Source organism: Rhodnius prolixus, unplaced genomic scaffold, assembly GCF_049639745.1.
Source record: "Rhodnius prolixus isolate KJV_2025 unplaced genomic scaffold, Rpr scaffold_2, whole genome shotgun sequence".
NCBI classification, from domain to species: domain Eukaryota; kingdom Metazoa; phylum Arthropoda; class Insecta; order Hemiptera; family Reduviidae; genus Rhodnius; species Rhodnius prolixus.
The window spans coordinates 7480608-7493396 of NW_027411592.1; the positions used below are offsets into that span (position 1 = coordinate 7480608).

At 31.9% G+C, this 12789-nt stretch overlaps 1 protein-coding gene across 12 annotated transcripts in view; it reads left to right on the plus strand.

Moving 5' to 3' along the window:
- The window catches only part of Su(var)2-10 (E3 SUMO-protein ligase Su(var)2-10), a 34441-nt gene extending 22928 nt beyond the window's left edge, over positions 1–11513 (plus strand). For 9 of the 12 annotated variants that reach the window (XM_074117542.1, XM_074117533.1, XM_074117537.1 and 6 more), the window contains 5 exons: positions 992–1034; positions 1698–1979; positions 4293–4361; positions 6260–6676; positions 6771–11513. In XM_074117542.1, the coding sequence (XP_073973643.1) occupies positions 992–1034; positions 1698–1979; positions 4293–4361; positions 6260–6645 (780 nt within the window). In that variant the 3' untranslated portion in view covers positions 6646–6676; positions 6771–11513. Of the gene's footprint in view, positions 1–991; positions 1035–1697; positions 1980–3972; positions 4263–4292; positions 4362–6259; positions 6677–6770 lie in introns of those variants that run through there. The other 3 variants (XM_074117532.1, XM_074117539.1, XM_074117543.1) reach the window with 3 other exon arrangements.
- Positions 11514–12789: the final 1276 nt, after the last annotated feature.

Consider the following 12789-nt stretch of genomic DNA (forward strand, 5'->3'; position numbering starts at 1 on the left):
TACGTCTAACTGTTAAGTTTACCGATTAGGTTTCGTGGGCGGAGCTGAATAGCAAACATACTTTACTGAAAATTTCTTTTATTAACAATTAAATAAATTCCAAGGCCTAGATCGGAAATCGAACCCAGAAGCACAGTAGATATTAGCTTTGCGAGCATCGCCTCTTACTGCTCGACTAACATGGTGCCTAATCAAAGACAAATGCAAAACCGAATTTCACAGCGTTTTAAACATCTTATAACTAATTTTTAATCTGCGCCGATTGGTTTCTACTGAGAAGGTGTGGACCCATAAGAAACGGCAATTGTATCAACTGTTGTAACCTGGTAAACTCATCACCAAAAAAACGTGTAGTCGATTTCGTTTGATGAGGTCAGCAATGTTTCTGGGTTTACCTAAAGAGGCTTTGATGTATGTACATATGTATAGTTTACAACAGAGTGTAAACATGCGAGATCTGGCAGCCACTGACTGCCATCTATTCCCAAATTGATAAGAAATTTGAAATTTGTGTCTGGAAAACGTTCTGACTCAATAAGAGGTGACTGCAGCTGAAGTGGAAATATCTATAGGTGGTTTAGGTGGAAGAATAGCAATTCTGGGATGGAATCTAATCACCTGGTGTTAAATGTAATATTCGTCTGCATATTTTAATTTCTGTTACTTATGCTATTGCACTCGTTGGCTAAGTTCCAAAACCCATATCTTATATCACAGTCACTTTAAAGATTGTTTTATTTTGATATACTCCTGAAGGGTCTTGAATCTTTCAAGCTGAAAGATTGGCTTAACTCTTTATATCGCCATTGATTTATTTTTAATAATAATTCTTACACGAAAAAAATTAATCCGTGATTATTAAGAGCATATATCGTTAGAGTGTTTCATTCCTAATTTATTTTAAAATGTCACCTTTCATTTATTAACTTATGTTTGTTACTGTTTTTTTTTTTTTTTTGTTTTTTTTGTATAATCAAATGTTTGTTTCTAGCCGACAAAACAGGAACCAATTGAAGAAATAATAGATGATCTTGGTAAGTAAATTATATTGAGATTAGTTTAGTTAATAGTTTAAAATGCAACGTAATTGATCTATAATTTTCAAAAATGAAGAATAACTAGTCTTCTCTTTTCCCGTTATTGCTAGATAATTGAACTTTTTTTCATCTATTAAAACTTTATATGTTAATTAATAAGTTACTATTAAATTATTACACATATTGCAGCTAATTGTATTCTTTCATAGATAAGATATCTAAAAAGTATTTATTTTCTGTTTAGATAGATTGTAAAATGTTTTTTCTATAGTAATTATTTCCCTAGAGTAAGGTTAACATAACAGGTTCTTAATTTGGAGTAAAAATTTTCAAAATCTGGGTAGAGCACTATCTTCAAAAAGTGGTTTTCCCTGACTACTGGCACCAGTCTCTTCCTAATCTTTCAGTAGGTTCTGATTCCCCTTAATTTGAGTAGTCGTTCTCAGCGCAGCTGAGAAGCGTGGGAGGGGTTAAAGTGATTTTCTCAAGGTATGGTTATCCCTAACTTCCTGCTGCCATGTTTCTTCCTAGAACTTGCCCAGAGTACCTGTGTAAGTGATTACATCACCTGGAGATACTGGGTGTTGAGTGATAGCACAAAAGATCCATTTCTGACTAATTTGTGGATAGTGTACTTAATTTATTCATTTTTAATTCTAGATGAGACCAGTCAACCAGAAATAAAGACTGAAGAGTTCAGTGTAAAGAAAAAGGAAGAGCCATGTGAAGGTTCATCAACTCCAGCAGCTGGCAAAACTGGCGGAAAAGTAATTTACACGGTGGACTTGACGTGCTCAGATAGTGAAGAGGAAGATGGTGGCGCAAGTGTTAACAACAGTTTGGCTCCCCAATCTGATAAAGTGCCAGCTTCTTCTACAGCCTCTAATCAGAGCACTGCATCTACAGATAATCGTCAAGCCATTGCCAACGGCCAACTTTCAGGTATCCTTTGTTTTGTTGGTTTTATTTTGAATTCCATTTTCTTATAGCATGGAACATTTTTAATGGTCTTAGTTTGCATGTTTGTATCAATTAAAATGTAGTAAGTCTGAGTAACCACAAAAATGCTGTTGGAGATGCATTGGAGTTTTGTTTCAAATTGTTTCCTAAATAACATAATATGTTGCCATGGTAACGTATGTTTTAGTTCTAAACTCATTGTAACGGTATCAATACTCTTACCTCTCAGTGTTTGAAGAAATTCGAACTACATTTATTTTAATCTGATGAAAGCAAAATTATATACGGAAGTTATGTTAAATTCTAATCAATGTTTTAGAAAGGGATTTTCTGAAATGTTCAAGCATGTGATATGAAGCTATAAGAAAGAGGCCAGAAAGGGAAAATTACTGCCAAGACAATTGTCAAATAATAATTTGGAAATAGATTTTACTTACAGTAATGAAGAAAAATAATCATTTCAGAGATAAAATAAGATCACTCCTACTCTTGTAAAAAGGATATTAATAAAACAGTACAGTAGATAATGATATTAATATTAAAAGTTTTAATGAAATTGCACTGACGAAAAAAACTGTTGCCTGAAAGCATTACATATTACCTGAGTTGAATTAAGAAGAAATAAAATTGACCTAATTAACTGAAAGAATCATTTTTACGATTGTGCAAAAGTTACGATGAAGCTGAAGTACAAACAGTTTCAATTGGATAGGTAATCCGCTCATGAGGACAGAAAAAACTAATTCGTTACTTAAAATATTCAAATAAAAGTATACAAATAATAGATGTAGACAATATATCCAAATAGAATGTTCATAAATAAAACACAATACAAAGTGTAAAATACTTGCCGTTGCGTATGCTTACGTATATACAAAATAAATAAAAATAAAACCAACTTATCGTGATAATGAACTAAATTTATTCACACTGTAATAAACATCAAAAGGACAATATCAAAATTTCCTCTCCTTATCTTACTCAATAGGCTTAAACTGGTATCTCAAATCTATATTTGCCATCCACATAATATTCATATTTCTGCTTAAATATGCAGATTTACAATAATTAACAAGTGCCATCCAATCTTTACAATCTTTTATCTTTATTCAGCCAAACCCTCCATCTCTACGGTGGAAAGATAAGTTCTTTTAAAGCATTTATATCTTAGATCACCATAATACGCTAGACATTCAATCAAAAAGTGATGCAATCTTCCACAACCTCCATATTACACATTAGACACACATCTAATTCATCTTTAAATGGACAGTTATTTAATTTTATTGTACCACTTCTTACTTTAATAATCCATCTTAGATTGTCTGAGGACATATTACTGGTCAGGTGATGTCCATTATCCAAATTGAATTCTGAAATAATAGTAATAGCAATAAATTTGAATTATTTTATATTCAAGGAAATAAAGTTCGGATTTCCCTTGAATGAAGGTTCACCATCAGTTCGAAGACTTAATAAAAATTGAATTGGTTGGTGCTACTTGTTCGTGTGGAGTTTACTATGTCAATTGTGGTTTTCATTTTTTTATTATTTTTTAAAACTGTGTCTTCCCTTAGTTTGCATGCAAACAGTATTACATTTCAATAACTTTGCAGGTCTCGCCTCTAACCGCTCGGCTATCGTGGCGCCAGTACCTATTAAATTTCAATAATATTTTAACAATTCACACCACTAACACTACTATTTTTGGGAGAACATTTGGAAGATCTATTTTATTGTTATCAGTTGTTATTTTTATTTATTTATTTAAGTTTGTTCGGTTTAAAGAGGCTTATTTATACTAACTTTAATATAAAAGGCAAAATTTTGCCCTGGCAAGATATGAAAAATGTTTCCTTTAAATAGGCTACTTAATAAAAAGTCGATGCTACGATTATTAAAGATACTGTGGACTGTATCGTTGGATATATTTATAAAGTGGAAATTCAATTTTACTCCATTCTATATTTTACAGCTAAAGGAAAACTACAGAGATCGGGAAATTATTAATACTATGAAATGTAAAAGTAAAAAAGGAGTCAAAGAGACTGAACGGGATAAACTTGGACAAAAGCCACCTTCCTCCATTTTTAAAAGTGATTCAAAAACATGACAAAAGTAAAAATATACACCAGTGGCACTTTAAATTGTTTATTCGTTCCGTTAAAGCTAAATTAACAATTTCTGATTCCTTCAAGAGATCAATGTGGATCAGTGGAGGATAGCGGAGACACGCTTATGAAGAGTGAATAATAATTAGAAAATGCGTTAATAGTTTCTGTATTATGGTCTTAGGTAAAGGAGTTTTAGATACTGGATATTTGTCTTGGGTCAGGAACAGCACGGCGATAGGTACAAATACACGTAAGTTTTTTGTTTTGTTTTGTTTTTTTCTAATTAGGCACGTTACTCAGAATGTTGATTTCTTAAATTAATAATTAAAACGTTACTTTTCATAATTTGGGTATATTTCTTATTCAGAGCCTCCCCTCATGAGCGGTCAGCATAAATTTTAAATAGAATAGCTATTTTAATAGAGTTTAATGTAGTATGTATTCGTGTCCTTTTGATTAAGCAAGTTTTTATTTTAATTAAAAGGTAAGTTAATATATATTTTGTTAACATTAAAATGGATTCTGGATCATGTACAGTTAAAAAGTAGACGGAATACCTACTAACACATTCACTTAACGACATAGACCTTTAGAAAACAACGGCAGTCCTCAGTCCTGTCAGTTCTGACTGAAGAACCTCAACATTCCACTTCTGTCCGCGAAATATGACAATACTGGCAGACCTATGCCAACAATATCTGCAGTAGTGCCTTAATAAATTTTTATAAAAACTTAAACTCCATTAAAAACATGTTCCCTATATTCTTCAGAAAAAAGTCAAGGAATAATTTTATTTCCTTATCTTGATTATTGCGGCTTTTTATATGCTTCAGACCTCTGAATTAAATTTTAAATTACAAACTTCACTAATTTCTTCATCTAAAACTCCAGAAAAGACAAAAACATTACACCACTTTTTACTGTTTAAACTGGGAGAATTTTGGGAACCTACAGATTTATTTTACCTATTCAAACCAAAAACTTCCAAGTATCTGATCGGTAAACTTATTGCTAAATCCAATTCGAAAGAGCTACAAGAGATTCTACATTCTAGCTTAGAACTGCGACTTATAAGCTCCTACTGCCCTGACATTCTGGTTTTTTCTTTTAAAATTATTTTGTTACCAATTTTAGAGGAAATGGTTTAGTTTGAACTGATGTGTAATTTATATTACTTCTATCATTTGTAATCTTTAACTTATTAATTTCTTTGTAAAAGTTGAACATATGCAATAGATTTACTATGGTGTACTTGTTAATGTAGTAAGTAGCAAGAATTAGTTTCATTTCGGTTTTTTTTTCAGAACTTAATATATTTTTCTCTCTTTCTAAAATCAAATTTTCTTTCTTTCTTTTTCTCTCTCTGGTGTTGTGTGTGTGTGTGTGAGAGAGAGTGTGTGTGGTTTTCTCTTGAAAATAACTTTTAAGAGGAAGCGTTAATTTCACCATGTTACAGCAAAAAGCGTAACGTATGCGTTGATCTCTAGTTAAGGACGTTTATTCTTTACTTGCAATTACAGAGAACACAACAAAAATGGGGCTTAAAATTATGAAGATCAAGTATTAACTTCTTAATTTTTATTACTTGCATATTAGTTGATTAGGATATTAATTCAATTTTACGCTTCTCTCTCTATTTTCTTGAGTTTTTTCCGAAAGTATTCATTTTGACACTCTCTTACCATAAAATGTAATATTTAAAAATTGCTCTTAAAAGTGGAAAGTTATAGAGAGTTAAAATTTGATATTTCATAACGGTTCTGAGACGGAACCCGGCAATTAACTTTTAGACCAAAATTGTCAATCGGAAGTCCATTTTACTGGAAATTGTTTTGAGATATCGTCGAAAACGAACAGCTCAGAACGATTTTCTTTTAACTTGGAAAATCCTTTGATAGAGGGGTGGGGTCTCATGCATTGCTTCTATAACAGCGAAAGTGCCGTTTTATTTTGTGAATTTGTACATTAAATTGTTTAAAGAAAATATTTTTACATAAATTGCAGGAGGGAAATTCTTCTGGATATTCGCACAAGAAGTTATTTTTTGTACAATTTTTAGGAGAAATTAAATGTATTAATCGCAAATTTTTAAAAAATTAAAATATCCTAAACTTATATTATTTTTTCTAATGCTAATTGTATTTTCAGATTCTTCAAGTTCTAATTCGGGCGGCCGCAATAGCAGCTCACCGTCCGTGATTACGCTGGATAGTCCTTCCCCACCACCTAGAATACCTACTCCTACCTTTGACCAAGCCTTCATGGATTTATCACAAATCACAAATACTGGAGAAGGACACACTGTTGTTAGTGGCGCATCTCAACAACCGGAACAGCCTGCTGGTGTAACCAGTTCATCCACACCACCTTCCTTGTCTAACCTATCCAGTCTGCCAGTAGCAGCGGACGCATCATCTGTGGTGGCCGCTGGTGGGGCCGGCGTAACGTCGTCGCAAATATATCCAGGCAGTCCAACTCACCCTCAATACAGCTTCGTCAGGTTACCCCAAGGATCACGCTACCATCCCTACTAGGAACATACTTCCACCTTCTAGATTTTATCTGGTAAGACAACAAATTTTATTAACTAATCTATAAATAAAATAGAGAAACATTTGTATATTATGTCTTACTGAAAATTGCCACATGCTCCTTCCAGCTAGTAAATGCTGAAGAGTTCTCTTATCGTTGATTTTCCCCTCGATTCAAGGATGTCTTTATTGTTTCTGACCAGCAACGGATATTCCAGCCATCATCAGAGGTTTGGTGTAGAGAATTTGACTTAAAACTATGTTTCTGTCTCTCACTAACTTGCTGACTGTGTGAGAGAGGTTTTATGGTGTATAAAATAAATATATATATTTATATAATATATATTAAAATAAAATGAATGAAAACTTGTGTATATTTTAAGGGTTTTGTACGTTTTGCAATCTGAAATAAAGAGTAAAACATTATCATACTAGAGTTTAGCAGGGAAATCCTAACGGAATGTACGCTGTTCTTATTCTGAGCTAGTCAAATAAAGGTGAAAAGCATTTTGACCATTTTTAATCTGAAAACTACCACCCAGCTTTGAAAAAAAGTAAATTGCTACAGTGATATTTATTTAATGCCAAACCATAAATAAACAAGGTTATACCTATCCGATTCGATTGGATGCTTTTATTTCTTACTCTCTGCTTTCATTATTAATTTCGAGGACCACTTTGAAAATTTTCTAAGATTTCAGAAAATGGCTGAATAAATCCCAGACCCTTACCCTACACTTTTTTTTTTATTTTCCACAACTTGAAGATCTTGTTGGTAGAGAAAGAAGGTTAATCGCATAAAACCCATAATTCTGAGTGCCCCGCCTGAAGGAATTGTTGGCACCGCAAAAAAAACTTTGTTTTGAGCATAAAGAATTATTATCAATAAATTTGCCTCATTTGGGTAAAATAGGCATTCAGTAGTCTTAAAATTATGATTAAATGGTATAGAAATACGATCTTCCAAAACAGAAATGTGACGTGGGTCGCTAGATATTTTGCAGTTACTAAGCAACGATTCGATTGTAGTAGGCTATGTTAGGTTGAACTTAATAATGATCCTTGGTCAAATTGGGTAATGGAAAAAAGTGAGTGCTTTCTATATAATAGTCATGGCAGATTCAGTGCTCTTTGGTAATCAATTTTCTTACCACGGTAACAAATTGGGGTAGAAATTGGGCTTGTCCAGCTTATTCTTTAAATACAACCATAACAGAATGTGGTACGTAATGTGATGACTGTCGCTTTAGACATTACTTTCGATTAGCAAACCACTTAGAGATGCTAAGTCATCAAACTTCAGTAAGCTAGGAATAAAATCCCCCAAGAAGGGACCCGTTGTGTCATAGAATCTCTTCTCAAATCCGTGACGTAAAGTTCTCTGATTATTATGTTTTCTCCCCATTGATACCATTTGCTCATAGGTTAATGAAAGAAAATGATTAAAGCTTCAAGCCTGTATTCATTCCATTTGTTACCAATTAGTGTCCGCTTCTAATAACGACTTTGCTCTCTTGGTAGGTTCTGAGTTCTGAGTAGAGTCACATGTTAGTGTAACCGTACGCTCAAATGATGGTTTGTCCACTTTTCTCTTTTTTCTAAATTTCATTACGTACGTTTTCATATGCATTTCTTTTCTGCGGAATAGGTGCTGCCAGAAAAAATTCGTCAACTCTGAATCGCTATGTATTTAAAACAAATTCGTCTTCAAATTTTGTAATAAAACTTTTCATAAATTTATTTAAACGTAATAATAATATAAATACGAAATTATTTATATTCACTTAATATCAAAAAAGATTTTTTATTGATTATTTGATTCAAAAGCTAGTTGGGAACATAGTCTAAAACATAGTTGATTTGTATAGTCTAAAATCCAAATGAACCGCTCTATGTATGGATAACGAAATGGAAATAACTTCGATAAACGATGTGTAGAAGTGTAAAAGCGCTTCACTAGTTTGTGTACCTGAGTGCTTTAAGTCCTCAAAAATGATTTTTTTAATATTAAGTTTTTATAGAAATATTTAGAAAATTTTTTTTTTAACTTAATTTTAAAATCAAAAGTAAAAACGTTCCAAGATACTTATATAAGAATTATTTAAAATGTATATATATATTTGTTTTCGTTAAACTTTGTAAATTATCTTGTATTATATGCTTGTGTGAAAAGGAGTAAAACATTTAAAAATATTGTGTGATTTATGTAAATATCTAAGTATAATATAAGAATAAAACTTGTGAATTTCCATGTTATAGACGAAAAAATATTTTAAAAAAAAATGTTTGAAATGAATTGTTGACGGGAAATTGTGTGGCCAAGTCAACTTTTGTGACATTATTGGCGCGAAAATTCATATGATTTTATTCATTTATATAAGATATTGGTTATATTAATTTTGATGGCGAAATGACGAGCAAGATATTTCCACCTAAAGAGTCCTCTGCTGGTTAAACACGAAAATTTGAATACTAAGAGACAAAGCAAATATTTCGTTATTAAATGTGAGTATTTACTTTTAAGAATTTCATTTAATAACTGGCTCAATAGTTTATCAAGTGAATACAAAATGTTGTAATAGACAAATGTTAAGGCCACAATTTTTTTTTCCAATTTCTTTATTTCACTATTGCACAGATCGATTTAGATAAGATTCATACAGGGTTTGGCTGCGTCAAAAAATGGCTCCTTTAATTGCCAGGCTGTAAAAGTATGTGTGCAGACTCCGGTTGTGAATTGTGTGCACCAATATTGTTTGTATTGTGGATGAGATATCGCACAAGGACTATTCTGTACAAAAGAATGCTCAGAAAAAGCACCTTAGGCGTTTATTATTTATTTTAGAAAGATTCTTTTGATTATATAACCGGGGTTTATTTGAGTGAAGGGATGAATTCCTCTGAACACTAAGTTGTAATAGACCTTGAAATTGTAAGAGAAATCTTTTATTATTCAAGAATTTTTCTTTTTGTTTCTTCCTGGCGCAAAGGAAATAAATACATTATTTTTCGTTTTCAAAATTAATTTTTTACCTGAAATTCTTGTTTTGCAGTCATTTGTGGTTTAAAAACTGGCTGAGAATTCAATCCACTGCACATCGACCCTCTTCCCTACCTCTAACGGGCCTGTCCCTTGTGTCGCTTTCTTTGGTTAGTTAAGAAGATTATAATATCCATCCGCTACTTTCTTTTTACCCAGATTTAGGTGTCTGAGAGTGATTTCTGCAAAAATGGCTGAAAGCGTTTTCAACAACTAATGTCCAAAACGTAGAACCCATTTTTTATGGGAAAATCCATGAACGATTGTGAGGACCATATGTATTTCATTTTCTTTATACCTTACTAACCGAATATTTAAGGTTCTAGATCTGTCATATTTCTCTAAAATTATGTTGGATATTATTTCACTTTGCTAAAGCGGAATTTTCAATTCGTCCACATTACATTGCTATTTTAGTTGTATGAGGTTTTCACACCTACTTCTATTTAAAAAACAAAAAAAAAATATTAAAAACACCTAATAATTATGTAAAGTATTGTAAATAAAAATTTTAAAATGAATAAATAATGAAAATAAATAATTTATTACTTCAAATAACTATTTTGATTATTAAACTGAGCTTGTAAAAATATTTATATTTTTGAAGATATTCATGTTGGAACCTTTTTTATATTTCAATTGTACAAAAACATATATTTATTTGGTTGCTGAAAAAGAATATTTGTCTTCAAAATTTATTCATGTAATTAGATATAGTATTCAATTAAAACTTAAGAAGACAAATCAAATTTAAAAAAGACAAATATGTATTGCTATGATTCAATTTGTTCAATAGTTGATTTTCAGTCGCTGAATTTTTTCCTTCAGAAAAATGAAGCCGTTCCCCCTAATTAGTGTTTCTATTATTTTCTCGAGATGGGGAGATTTAAATGAATGAATGAGTAAAAATTGTGGTTTCTTCCAAAAACGTATGTACAATATTCGTTACATGTTACCGAATTACATTTTTAGTAAATTTGTCAAACGGTGGAAAAAAAGTAAATACATTTCCCGAAACATACACAGCAAGGTGTAAAATTGAAGATGTGTATACCCTATTTTTTTTTCTTCTAAATTTCTGTTTGTAACTTCCTTTTTTCTGGTCTTGTTTTGCTTGTAATTAGTTACCTCTTGTGTAATGGTAAACGAAATTTAAGAGTAATATTTTATTTTATTGTATCTGTCAGAGATTTTAACTATAAAATGAGTATTTTTACACATATTTTTATTATAAAAATAAAGAGGTATTTAAATTTTCTTTTTTTCATACCTTAGTTAACATTACGTTGCTTTCATTTTTGCATTTCTATTCATTTGTTTGTATACATTTAGTAATAAAGATTTTTTTCTATTTTTTAAAAAAACCTAAATTAGATATCAGAAAGCTGTAATAATATTATTTAGAAAGAAATATATCTCTGTAGTTTATAAAATCAATACGGCTGATATCTTATTCCAAATGTTTGTAATAAAAAGTATTCTAGAATATCATTGTTTAATTTTGTTGACCTCACTGTGTAGTAGGCAATAATAATGACTTTGGAGAAAGTGGGAACATGACAAATATTGGAAAAAGAGAAATTGTAAAGGCAGGCATGTTAAGGATGGCACCAAAGCTGGGGGGGGGGGGGAGATTGGGAACCCTTTAACTAGGTATGAACCGATTATCCTTGCTCACAGGACCTGCTGGGTCAGCTAGCACCTTTACAGGGGATGGTTAACTAACTACAATTCCCCTTTGCCAAATGTAACAAGAAGAAGAAGAAGAAGAAAAAGAATAAGAAGAAGAAGAAGAAGAAGAAGAAGAAGAAGAAGAAGAAGAAGAAGAAGAGGAGGAAATGGCCTCGTGCATCTTTTTTGACTGCATTTGTAATCGTTATGTTGAAATGTGAAGCTTCTGAATAAGAATATAAATAAGCTCTTGTAAAAAATGGAATGATTTTACCTACTAGACTTACAAGACATTAGAAATTGCACTGACACCACGTTTTAATTTGATCTAATCTTGGAGGCTGTAACCTTTTTTTCCTTTGAATAAACCTTACCGTTGGAGATTTTATTTCGTGTATGCATTACAATACTTACTACCATTCATTGGTACGAACTACTTTTTTTTCAATTACCGCTGAATGGCACACTACGGAGCTCTAATGAGTGCAGACTTGCACATACATACATACGCTTTCCTCCACTGAAATCTGCATTACATTTGTAAAACTTCTGCTATAAAATCTTAACTGACAAAGAGGGGATCAGTGTTGTCCTGATTAGTAGATGTAAAAAAAATTAAGTGCAACAAGATACACGTAAATCAGTAAAATGGGTGCTGAAGATTATTTTACTACGTGAGGAGGCGTCTGATGCGAACCCTTGGAGAAGAAATGGTTGTTTAGCAAATTTCGATTTGCTAGTATTCGTACTAGCTAAAAAGAGATTCATCATCTGCACCTCTAAAGAAAGAGCGCCAGAAATTCTCAATCAAGCCGAAATAACTTCTTAAATAGCTACATTTTGAATACGACAGAACCATCCATCAGAATGTTGGATTTCCCTCGCACAATAAACAGCCGTTGAATGTGGCTTTTTTCTAGCTTCAGTCATCAATTTTAACTCTACATCCATAGCGATGTTATGCAAGAAAGATTTATCTCATTTCCAAAAACATACAGTTTAAAAATTAAGCATCAGAGTTGAATAAACGACAAAAGGGGCACAAATCAGTAAGTACCAAACATTTCATTCATATTTCAGTTGTAAAGAAACGTTACAATTGATGTCATTTAATTAATTGTACTTCATTAAATTTTCAATAATTTTGATTAGAATGTATGTCACAGCCTTTTCCTATTTTCATATACCAAATATGTATTTATCCAGTAAAGTGTAGCACCCACTTAAGTTGGGAATTGGCTTTCAGTTTGTCTAGATTTCCACTTTTTCCGTCTCTGTCATCTACTTTTATCGCCAGGGGTAGAATAAACATAAAGGGTTGGCTTATTTTGGGAAACGAAAAGTAAAATACAAGGGAAAAGTACCGAATTGGCTTTCAGTTTGTCTACATTTCCACTTTTTCCGTCTCTGTCATCTACTTTTATCGCCAGGGGTAG